Source organism: Anopheles coustani, chromosome 2, assembly GCF_943734705.1.
Source record: "Anopheles coustani chromosome 2, idAnoCousDA_361_x.2, whole genome shotgun sequence".
Classification (NCBI taxonomy): Eukaryota; Metazoa; Arthropoda; class Insecta; order Diptera; family Culicidae; genus Anopheles; species Anopheles coustani.
In genome coordinates, this window is record NC_071289.1 from 72,525,949 (window position 1) to 72,538,839 (window position 12,891).

General features: G+C 43.2%; 1 protein-coding gene across 1 annotated transcript in view; it reads left to right on the forward strand.

Annotated features, from left to right (window-relative positions):
• The first annotated feature begins 1,875 nt into the window (after positions 1-1,875).
• Positions 1,876-12,891, forward strand: part of LOC131266959 (rap guanine nucleotide exchange factor 4) — a 99,237-nt gene continuing 88,221 nt past the window's right edge. The window contains exon 1 of the mRNA XM_058269661.1: positions 1,876-1,991. Coding sequence (XP_058125644.1) covers positions 1,957-1,991 — 35 coding nt within the window. The 5' untranslated portion in view covers positions 1,876-1,956. The remainder of the gene's footprint in view (positions 1,992-12,891) is intronic.

The window sequence follows — 12,891 nt, forward strand, 5'->3', positions numbered from 1 at the left end:
TTTATATTCGTTGTGATTGTTATTCCAAACGGTCGGATGCGGGACGCAAAAAGACGCTTGGAAAAGTTTTTAATGAATTCAGCAACTTTTTAGCAGGCAGCCCGAAATAATATTCGAATTCGTAATGCAAATCGTAACGCAAAACTGGTCGCTCAAAGGCCGGCGGAAAACATCGTGTTGAAAGCGTAATGAGAAGGTTCCGTTTACGGGGTGGGGAGGTCCGGAAGAACTCGAAAAGCTCGGGCGATCCTTTTTTCTGAACACGTACTCAAATGATGAGAAAACAAGGGCAGAGACATGGGTAGTGACTGTCGTTGCCTGATGCAAAGTCGTCCGAGAGCATTTCGTGAATATTTTCATCGTAATTTAGCATCGTTGGGTTGGCTCGGGGCGTCCTAGGATCTCCCGCTTCGATTATTCTCTCGTTCGTGTTTTTAGATGAGCACTTTTATCGTCAACGTGTCGGAAAGCTCCGGAACTTGATATTCATTCATTTAACAAATAACTGGCAACCGCACACGTGTAACTGGATCCGTTTTATTTTTTTTACTAATCAAACATTTCGTACATGCTGTTTTTAGGTGAAGCCCTACATACTCCGTCGATGGATGATGGGTACGAAGCAAAGCGACCAGGAGGTTGAATTCGAGTTGCTGTTTAATACCATCCACTCTGAAAGTGAAGAAAATCTCGCAATTATCTAACGATGCCCCTAGAAGACACCAGAAGAAATATTTTTGCTCAAAAAGATTCCACAAAAGATCTGGTGTAGCGTGAGATTTTTTTTAAGAAATTGGTTTAATAACATTTCCGAACGAACAAGCATCCAAACTTGGAGGGCAAGTAAACAAACCAAAACCAGAAAAGCAAAACAATCAGTGAGCAGGCGGCGTATCCTGTCCTTTAAAATGTGGGAAATTCAAGCCGAGCGAATGCTGAAACACGTTAGGCTGTTTTCCTGCCTTTGAATTTCCTTTCTGGTGTCGTTCGGTGCGCTCTTGAAGTGTCATGGCGTGCTGTGTCGTGCTGTTTCCAGTGTAAGCAGCAAACGTTTTATGGCGGCTTTCCCACTGTACGGTGGTGGCAGTACGGTGTGTTTAGTATTTTCCTTTCTGTTTATTCCAACGTTCATTCCGATCCCGTGGGAAGGTAGCTGTGCTGTTTTGTTTTCGCCTTACCAGAGTGCCGAGAAAGTTGTCTGGAAAAACTGTCGTGAAAAGGACAGCGTAAGGAGTAGGGTAATATGTTGATTCGCAAACATACAGAGTAGGTTTCTCGGAAGCGAATCCAAGTCACCCGTCACTCGGGAGACACTCTGCGGTGTAAACTGTAAACCACAATCCGATGCGAGAAGTCGAACGCTGTATCCTTTCCCGCGTGTAGTTGAAGCTGATTGCGGATTGGACTCGTTAGAAGTTTACTAAGTATGCTTGGCGAAGGTCAGTATTTAACTAGAGAATTCTTATTTATCTTCCCCACAGCGTGTCTCGTACGGGGGCTATCAGTGAGAAGTGAAGTGTCAGACAACAACGACAACCATTAACAGCAAACACATTCCGGCCACACGCAAGCCATCCAGGTGCGACATGCTGGGAGTTTGGTTTGAAATTACGGTGTTTATTGTTCTGCGCGCGAGAAGTGTAACATAATCGAACACGTGAAAAAGCCAATTCCAACCTACTCTGCGCTAGAAGTGTTGATACAAATCAAAAAGCAATGAGAATTAGTGAAGATACATCTCGCCTTCTCAACTTGAGCCCGACCTCGTTCGATCCTCTAGCGCTGGCAGTGTGAGGAAGAGGAGGATTCAGGCAGCCAGATCATTTGCAAGGTGAACGACGTTTGTGTTTGTGTGTGAAGGTTTGTGTATGTGCACGGAATCGTAGTGTATGAAGGTGAATTTGATGAAATAAAAGGCAACAGTGAACCAGCAACAGCAGCAGCAACATCAGCATCATGGCGATGGAATGGATAACGGCAATAGATAAACGGTAAGTGCAGTTTGATTGATTTGCTTTCGCCCACTGACAGATGCCTGATACGGCAGATGACGGTAGCAACACTCGAAGTGAAAAATGTCTCGCACGAGAAATGATAAAAAATTTGAAAAAAGATCAGCAAATGTGATTTTATCTTTGAATTTTTAAGTCATATGACATCTTGACTTAAATCAGTTGAAAACAATTATCATCCATTCTTTGAAAACAAAATGTATTTCTCATATTTGTTGTTTTCTTTTAGCTTAAGTGAAAAGTCTCCTTTGGTTATGGATCCTTTTTATTTTCGTTCAAGGAAAACACAAGCAGCTTTGAGATACGAACCTTTTTTTTACACTCTGTTTGATAAAGGATAATGATGAATCGCATTGGATATGCTAACGAGCAAGCAGAAGCGTTTCAGATTTTTTCTCAACACCTTCAATATTCTTCTCGCAAGCTCACAAAACAAAAAAAAAGCCGACTCAAACGGGATCACATTGCTTTTCTGTTTCACAGCAAATAATTGCTGAAGCATTCCGGTTGACGGGAAATTCAATTCTCTTGATTTTTTACCTACTGTAAATCGGTTTATTCTGCTATGACCTTTTTTATGCGTCCCAAAGCCAAGTGTATGTGAATTGAAGGTAAGCGATTGCGCAATGAATAAATTATACGCTGCAAACGTGAAAATAACTGTCGGTGCAAATTAAACGGTGCGGTCCGTGCAGGACGATTCGTTGTTCTTCTCTTCTGCTCCAATGCCAGGTGTCCTTTTGACTAGATTGAGGTGCGAATGATAATCACCATTGGCTTTTTTCATTCTCCCTTTCTCCTATTTTTATCCATTTTTCCATGACACTTTTTTGTATCGTCACCCGATGTCAAGTTTTAATCCGTCATTTCCATACTTGTCTTTTATTATGGTTGACAGAAAAAATATGAGTACAGAGCGTTATAGGGTAGTTCTTTTTGTACCTGAATCTGGTCATTTAATTAATCCATCAAAAGAACTTGATAAAATTCCTTTCAATCGAATAGTTTTATACTTTGCTGAGCAGATTCTGCATAATTCTGTATCAATTAAATTGTAAGTTTCTTAATCGCATACTTGTATTTTGTGTGTCAATCAGAATGAATGTTACTGATAGATTTATTTTCAATCAATACTAATCCTACCTCGTCCAGGGATGTTTCCTCTGAAATGTAAATCCTTGCTGTTCATATCACTGCGATGACGCTTTTCTTCATCAGCATTGTAATCCTGGCTTTCGTTACATCTTCTTCACCTGTTCCACAGGAGAGATTCCCGTTCGACTTAATTTTCGAATGTAAGTTACGAGATGGATTCAGGAAAAACGAAGCGCAGATAAAGCGATGTCTCACAGCTGAATCAATATTGACGGCACGGAAAGTTAATCGAAATTTGTGGTCGCCCCTTGATACCTTTGTTGATTTGGGAAAATTTAAGTCCGCAATGGGTGTCGCGTTTGACTGTGCAACCGACGCTACGTTACGCGGAAATTGGAACCGATTTCCCTCGGTACGGTACCACGTGAATACGTTTCTTCCGGTCGTCTGCAGATTTTTTTCAATTCCTCCGCCAAGTAACGTAAAAACGCGATGAGCGTGTGAATAAATACAAGTGAAAATCGATTGCAAATCCCAACCCATCTATTCATTGCCACGAAGGACTTCATCGCGTTCGCCCTGCGCCGTCGCTGAAGACAACCAAACACCATCATCTTTGTTCAGTGTCTTCGGTCGTAAAGTATTTGTCAGGCAGATTTGCGCGAGTTGTTTACCGTAGCGATTGGCGTGTCCGGGGAAAAAGTTTGCGGCAATATTCCTTCATTTGCCGGCAGAAGATAATATTGACTGTTTGCTAATTCCTTCTCGCTAATCCGCTTATTATTGCGTCGCTTGTAAGGGTGCCCGAAAGAGCTTTTCCGTGTCGTCCTGTCGTGTTGTTAGAAGTATTTGAATGTCGCTCAATGTAGGTATGGAAAAGTTTAGCACATCGCACGACAAGGCTTTGTTTCTAATAATTTCCAGATAATAATAAGAATTCTCCAATCTAGCCTGTTTTCGGTGTGGTAGTACTATGAGATTATGAAAAGTATAATATCAATCTTAGAGAAAAGCCGTACCACGTCATTGCCATCCAATCCAGGTTCTGACAGTTTTCCTACGAAACCAAATAAATTAAAATAGCTCAAAAGGCATGACATCCTTCCTGGTATTGGCCGACAGTGCCATCGAATGCGGCGAAGACGGTGTACAGGTGGCGAGAGAAAATGCCGTGAAAAGTAATAAGATCCGAAAGTCGGGCTGATTACTTATTCATCTTGTTGAAAAATTTAAATAAAATCTGAGTCCTTGAGATGCTCGGAACCGGTTGATTTGATGTTTGGACCGGCAGTTGGTTGTGACTAAGCATCCACTCTGGTGCGTTGCTTCAAACCCAAGCAGGACACAACTTTCGTGCTGGCTACGAACAATGTTGTTTGAAGAACAATTCAACATCGGTTCGCTTGGTGAGAACTAGTGAGGCAGCTATTTCAAAGCTGGAAGAAACTGTGGTGTACGTCGAGCGAGATGTCTTTCTGAAGAATATTTCAAAAACTTTCGAAGAATGGAATCTTTGATCGCTGTAAAACCTCTCCCCGTTGCTGTTCTGTAGAATATCCTTGGAAAGTCTTTTCGATAATTTAACAGTTAATTAGCTGTGATGTCTGCAAAAACAAGCCTACCGATGTTTTCACAAACGTACTACATCTTAAAGTCAATTTGAAAACGTTCAAACCATGCAGCAACAGCTGATACTTGCTGTGTTAATGCCAAATAGTCGTTTTTCGAATAATTTTGCGTTCGAAGTGCGTCACCTGGCAGCTTCGCCCATTTCACTTTCAGGTTCAATTTACCGCCGGATGCTGGCGCGCCTGGCAAGCCTTCGTTCCGAGTTCGTTCACACGCTCGCACCGAAGGGAATTCAACCGGAATTCACACAACATCGTTTTCCAATTTGCACCGTACTGTGACATTTCGACTGTTGGACAGATAGCAACAACGTGCCGTGCCTCCGAAAACGAAAAAAAGGCACCCCGACGTGGCAGGGATGCGCGCAGTTGATAATACGTGTTGTTTCCTGCAGAAAAAAAATCAGACACCGGCAAACGACATCGAAGTGCCATATGCCTACAGGCAATCCCCGTTTTTTAGTTCGGTTTCCATTTCGGTTCTTCCCGAGGGGCAGGAAAAGCTTTAAAACATTTGCTTTTCCTCTTCCGAATGGGTGGAATTTCGATTAGGTGAAGCGCTACCAGCTGGCGCGTACAAGGGCCTGAGGAGGTAAATGCCAATGGGGTTTCGCGGTCGTGCGAAGGATCGATACCAAAACGATTCTTTACTCAACCGAAGGTGGAATTTATATGTGGACGGACAGTTTTCATGCGAATTCATTTTTGATTTCCCACGACAGATTTCTTATCTTGTAAGCTTGCATAACTTATGATGTACGATACTCGGTGTCATCATCTATTATCAGTTTACTTGTATTTGCTGCACAATTACACCTTAGTTTTGTAATTGTGAATCTATATCTTTTTGTATGCGCTTTTTTTCAAATGTTATTTAAAATTGATAAAAAATAGATGAAAAGATATGTTCAACGTAAATATGTTCTTTTCATAATTGAATAAGTTCACATTTTTTTGTTTAATTTAAATCAAGATTAACCTAAAAGTTGGTTTCCGTTTTATCATTACTAAATTATTTTCAATGTTTAATGTTATTCTTGAGTTTTCATTGACATTGGATTAAAATGAGTGAACACAATTAAAAAAGGGATCTTTTTGTATGACAGCTATTTCATTCCCTTTTGACAGAGAATGTGAATTTGCGACCGGTGTGTTATATATTCTTCAATTTCCCTCTGTGGGAAAATTCGGCACTTTACTGTTTTTGGACTGAATTGTCCGTCCTCCGCTCGATTTGTCACCCCGAGATCATACTTGCTGCAGCCGCAGACAAAAACCCAAATACACAAAATCTAAACACGAAAAACAAAACAGACACATCATACGCAAAATTAAGAAAAAGCGTACCGCCGGAAAAGCGAAAGGGCAGCCAGACACCGAGAAAATGGTGCCCTTGACAGTGCTTGCTTCCCTTCGTAGATGTTGTTCCCCTCGGCACCCGGGGCTTGTGCAAATGTAAAAGCCAAAACATCAGCCAAATGGGGAAATATAAGGCAAAATAAAAAAGAAAGGAGAAGAGAGTTTGAGGAGAAAACCGAGAACGTCGCAAAATAGCGCAACAGGGTCGGCATCAGCGTTACACCCAGAGTCAGCATATTATCGTTGCCATCATCGTCGCCATTTATGATGCCCGGGTGCGGGACGCTTGGGGAAAAGGCATGGCTTGCGCGGGAATGTGCGGAAAATACGGCTGGGAAAAGCGCGGGAAACCAGCGGGCATACGACAGCACAGTCGGGCTTGCTGTGGAAAGCGTTGTCTCAGCCGGAGAATGGAAAAAATACGGTGCACGTCGCAGGGGGCGGTTTGGGCGGGTGCGAATTGTGTGGGTGAAAAAACAAATGACCCGAACGAGAGTGCCTAGTTTGTGAAGCAACATGTAGCTCGCAAATAACCTTCCCATCCAGGCGGGGGCGAGGTGGCGTATGTGTTGGTGTGTGTGTGTGTGTATTTTAGTAAGTCCGTATGAGAGGGAGCGAAAAAGAACACTGCGGCAGAAAAACTGGAGCAGGAAACGGCACGCCATTCGTCATGACTAAATGTCTGTGGCCGGTAACGGTGACGATGATGAGCCCGATGGCGCTGACGATGATAGAACGAAACATAGTGACCATAGGAGCGAGAGGAGGAAGTGTGTTTGGCAGCATTTCCCGATCGACCGATGTTTTATGCTTTCTCCTGGACCTTCTGCAGCTTGTAGGGATGACGGCAGGGACGGCAGGGCATGTTTTGGTATGATCGATGGAGTCACGAGTTCATAAATAGTTATATGTTGCTCGCTATTTATTTTACAGAAGCGGAAATCATCAAAGGGAACATAGATTTGCTTCACGAGCCAAACTTTTTTCTCTTCACTGCGACTTATATTCTTCAATATAAAAAGTAAACTATTTTTCAATGCAATGTAGAAAAATATGAACGAAATATGTAATACGACGTTAGTTCTAGTCTGTGGATCATAAAAATAAATTCAATATTAATGTTGCTAATTGGCAGTAACAAGAAAGAAAACTCCCCCGAACAGTATTTAATAATTTGTTTAGTTGATGGTCCGAAAATGTGTGGTACAACATGGATTAAACATGTGTGAAATGATCCTCGTTTTAACGGATTGTATTTATAGTTTAACTTATACAATGTTGTTGTAAAAATCATAAAGAAACTTGACGAAACGTCGTAGGAAAAACCATGAGTTTATTTCAATGCACACTTCCTTCTAGATCGGGGGTTCGTTGCGACCGGTGGGAAAACACTTTGGCAAATTGCGGCTCCGAGTGTTGTGGAAAGGATTAAAATGCTACCGAGATTTTTCATCTCACCCAGCGCAGTCGTGACCGTTTTACCGAATGGAAATGGAAGCTTACATCAAATGAATATCCTGTCTGAAAGGAAACTTCAACTTCAAAAACAAAGGACTCGCAGGACCTCCCAGGCCTGGGGTGCTCGCCCCAGCCGTCAGGATGGATCACTCCACCGTTTCCATTAAGATGCACCCCGGAAGAGCTCACATACACACACGCTCACTGGTAAGCAAGCCAACCGAAGATTACCTCACTGTTTTGATGGAATGGAGCTTGCGTAGGACCGAAGGTAGTCAACTGGCTACTTGGTCCTGTTGCTTTCAACTTCTGTGTTTGAGTTAGTGTATGTTTCAGGTTCGGACAAAACTCACACACACACGCACACACTTCACGTCACAAGATGTTCTCCTGGTGGTACGGCTTTGAAGACACCAAGGGATGAATTTTCTTCACCGCTGCGGTATACCCTTTTGGGGTGTGGTGAAACCGAGTGTATGCCACGGATTGGCGAACGACTCGTGCGATGCTTGGTATCCAATTTCTACCCCCCGGACCATCGGCTTAGCAGCCCCAACATGGCGGACCGCACCACCGATGCTCAATATTGGGTACGGGTTTGGGTTTATTCCTCTACGGTGCGCAAGGGATTGTGGTAGGTCGGTGACCGGAAGCTTACAAATTCGTACGTTCAGCGAGCTTAGTAAACCCCGAGCCCAGCACGGAACCATGGGGATTGAAACCTTCGGAGAACGTTTCCACGTCGCCCGTGTAGAGAAGGGAGGCTTTTCGTAGGGTTTGGAAGCAGTGCGGTGGTGGGATGGGATGTGCCATGTCCTCGTATGGGTTCCTAGTCGTCCCACGGCCAAGTCAACCCAACAAACATAACAGCTGGGGCCGTGTACCTTTGCGAAGTTTTAACATTGAAACCGAGCGGCACAATACACTCCGACTTTACGGCAGCCGCTCTCGCTTTATCCGTTCGATTATTAATTTTTCTACCATACCGTAATATCTTGTCCCACATTCTTGGGAGCTGGATGGTTGGGAGGATACATTGATATTGTTTGATCATTGCCGGGTGCCATCGTGCGCCATTTTGAGAGCGACTCCGGTGCCGGTACCGGAAGGAAAATGTTTAATTTTGTCGACGATAATGGTCAGCAGTTCTCTTTTTCTCTCTCTCTGGTAGCCTTGTTCTTCCCTTAATCGGTATGAGAATGACCGCATAGTTTGGAAAATATGTTCGGCACGGCTTGTCTCGAAAGAGGCTATGAAAGGTTGTTAGATAGAAATACTAGCAGTTTTTGCTCCGACATCGTTGCTAGAACATCGTTGTTGGAACATGTGGCAGATGATAGATCCTAAGTAGTTTTCCCTGGGAAGAATAAAACAATTTGCTTGTTTAAACAACGTCAAAGAGCAACAGATGATGCCTGGCAGTTGGGAATGACACTCGAGAGATTCAATTAAATTGAAAGGCATCAGTAATCGTTTATTATTTGGTACTATTTTCCAGCGAATGCATTTTCAAACGATCATTAATATGAAAACAATAACATCCTCCGGTCATTTTATTTTCTAGAAATCTAGCAAGAAAAACATTTGTTTTGGTGTAGTTTTTGGGGTCGTTGTTTAAAAGAAAATGTTTGATTTGCCCACGATCACATTTGACAATGTTCGTTTCTGGCAAGAGAAGCGCAACGGAGAGGAACATAACTTTTGCCGCAGCATTTTTTTTCTCCATTCTCAATTTTTTTAAAATGATAAAACAAATCCATACAATAAAATCACTTCGTAGAAAATATCTAAAGAACCGAGCCAGAGCAGCGGTATCACGAAAGCTAAGAAAATTCGAGAGTTCCACGGAAACATGGATTTTTTATGTTCAATTTGGATGAAAAAAAAAAACTGTTAGGGAGTGTAATTCAAACCCACCCATTTTTTCCACATTTTCAATATTCGAAACACAATTTGTCATTCATCCCGTCTTTCTGTTGTGGAAAAATGAGATTATTTACACCATGATGCAGCGGACAATGGTAAAAAATGGCTTTTCTCCGCGCCAAAGTCATAAATCGATGTCAGCTAATGAGCATAATTTATCGTTGATGTAAACGATCGAATACAAAACCATTTTCGGGAGCTGAAATAATTGCTGCACGATTCCATTCGGAAGAAGAGTGGGACATTTCTTTGTAATTTCCCAGAGACCATTATTTGCGCGATGAAAAGAAATCCTTTGTAAGTCCAACGAGTTAATGGTCCCGGCAGGTGAAAAGCTAGGCCCCGTCGATGTCAAATTCGACACCGGAAACGACCTAGCACGGTCGCCGGTGCCGGCTCTGGCACGGTCAAACTGGGGCTCATTATGTTCTGGGTTTTGTTCGGGTGTTCCGGTTCGATTAGTTCCTCTCACCGTGGACATTATCAATCCTGTGACCGGCACGAAATCGATAATTTGTTGCATGGTTCGACCAACCGTTCACGAGGGTCGCCGGATCACCGTTCGCGTTGACAAGGGCCTGTCCAGTGGTTTAGTGCGGTGGCCGTTTGACTGACGGATTGCTAGCATCCTTAGGAAGTAGCGCTCGGCCTTGAAAGTGAAACATAATATTTGTCAACCGTGTTGACGCCGCCCGGGGTGAGTTTCATGTTTTCTGGTTTACGGACAACAAAGCGGAAAGAGTGATGGACTCAATGGAGTCGTCGGATTGGGATATTTACCGATACTTGCCAGCAAAGGTTTTGTCCTTCGTGAACCTTATTTTCAGATGACAGAAAAACTGAACAGAAGACTTTAAAGAGAGGAAATTTAAAATTCCATTTCTTAGGTTTTAAGGTAGAATTAAGCGATAGCATCAACCTTTTCTATCAGTGAACCTTTTGAAGAAAAACCCACGCTGAAGCCTCCGGCTCTTGGTCCACAAAAACCTAGTCAAGATAACAGTCACTTTGCTTAACAACTTCCGATAAACTATATTACTTCCCACCCGTAAACGGAAAGGGTGCGCTGCCAATAGAACGTGGCGCAAAATCAGAATGACATACGCACCCGGTTTGTCTCTCCCTTTTTTGCAAGATTTGCTTGCAGCCTTCGGGAAATGGGCAATTTTCCGCACGATTCGCATCAAAAGCATAATCATCATTTTTATCTTCTTCCATCTTACCTTTGCCGTGTGAACGGGGAGGTGGAGGGGGGGGGGGGGTGGGGGTCGATGTTGCGAGTCGGATGACATTATTCTCAATCACGCTGATCATCGTCGGTTGTGATCCTCCCGATGATCACCATCATAAGGCTCCGGTCGTTAGGTCTCGTGAAGTGGAAAAAGTTCTCCACTTTCTTCTGGTCCCCTCGCCTAGCACTTCGCAAGTTACGCAAGGAGAGAAAAACCCCGAATGGGATGCCCATTTTTCCGGCTTTGGCTTGAAGTGACTTTTTTGCGTTTCGTCGAAGCGTTGAAGGTGGATGTCGACGGTTTTGATCGCATTGGAAAGACATCTAGGGAGCGGATTTCGGTTGGAGCAGGGATTCTGCAGGAGTTACAGCAATTCCCTCCCCTACCTCCCTCCTTCCCTTACTCTCTCTTTCCACACTCAATTGGAAATAAAACGTATCATCCTTTCTTATGGTCGCCAATAATTTCCAATGCGCTAGCCAATAATCCACCTGAAACAACCCTTCGTGAACCAATATAATCACCCACTTGCACAACTTTTCGGAATGCCTTTTCCCCAAGAAGAGCGAAGACACTCCGAGAACGGGAGGGGATGGGTCGTATGAAGCTTGAGCGGGTGGGATGGAAAATCTATTTCTTCGGATTGGGACAAAACTTTTTCCGGCATTCGGGGCGGCCGAAATACCGGCACGTTGTTTCGCTGTTTTATCAGCAGCAACAGCAGCCAACACTTGACGCCACCCACCATCCAGGCAGCCGGTGGAAAATTGAGATTTATTGTTATGTTCACCCCGAACCACCCCTTTTTCCGGATATCCTCCCCGGTCGCAATCCGTTCCGGTTGTCCCTTACATGAATAGATGTTTTCCCTACACGGTGTAGGGGGGTTGGAGAAAGCTCCTAAGGGAAATGCTGCTCCTACGGAACCGTTGCCGGGAAAATCTGCTCCTTTGAGGGGGTAATGGTGGAGGTACAAGTTTTCCTGCCTTATTTCGAGGGTATTCGAACGAAGGTTAAAAAAGAAAGGACTCCAATGTTTTGAGGTTTGCTGCCAACGGGCATTGATTTCTTTTCTGTTCTGTTTTCCTCGGAAAATGATTGGTGTAGAACTTTTCAATGCAGTATGTTTTTTGTCTTCTTGAGGACTAGCTTCGGTACTATTTGTTTGTCGTGCTCTTTAGAGGATTTTTCTATTAAACGGTTTATTTCATGACTAAAATTGAGTTCATGCGGAAATTTTCTTTCACCTAAACTAAATAAAATATTTCAATTTAGGTAAAGCTGTTTATCGAAATTTTTACAAGATCGACCCTATTTCAGCTTCACTAATTGCCACCTTTACGTCAGAGAAACTCCAAATTTTCCTTCACGCAACTAAATCCGTTACACGTCGGAGTTTAAAAGTTTTTTTTTTTTGAAAAGAAGCTTTACTTGCCGACCGGAATGATTTCACCCCCAAAAACACTGCGTCACAGAATCCGACGGGGAAGAAAAGAAAATGCGCACCATTTGGAAAGGATTTTCCGTAAGCTCGTTACTTGGGTGGCCCATTTTCTAGCACACCCTCCGAGTTCTTTTCCGCTTTCGGGAAAGTCGGGCTATTGCAAGGTGATTGTTTGCGTAAATGGTTTCCTATTTTTAGTATTGGCCCACCAAGACATCATCCGGAATGGCCACAGCCGAGCAGTAGGCACGAAACCAAGTTGCCATGGGGAGTCATTTGAAATAGATACTAAAAATAACCGAAAGTAACCGGCATCTTTGGTGTAGGAGGCTTTTCGCAGCAAATAGGAATGACCTTTTATGTCTGGGAGCCCGGGACTAGGAAGTTAAGCTGCAACCGATGGGCGGCTGTTGCTAACGGTTTACTCAGTCCCTTCAGATCATTCGATGTGTAGACTCGGGCCATTTGATACATTCCGACACTAAATCGGTACGTGTTTCTTCCAAGGTATGGTGTGTTTTTTTTCTTCTTTTTTACGCCCTTCAACAATTGAAAAAAGGCTTTAGTTATTTTCATTTTCACAAATTTCAACAGGTAATGTCCAAACTTATGGTCACTCCAAAGCATCTCCGAAGGCCTTATCATTACAAATCCTTTTTGTTCATTACTTTTATGAAATGTTTCGTCTCGTCAATTTAAAATATTTGAAAATCATTCCGTGAAGTTCTTTTGGGCTA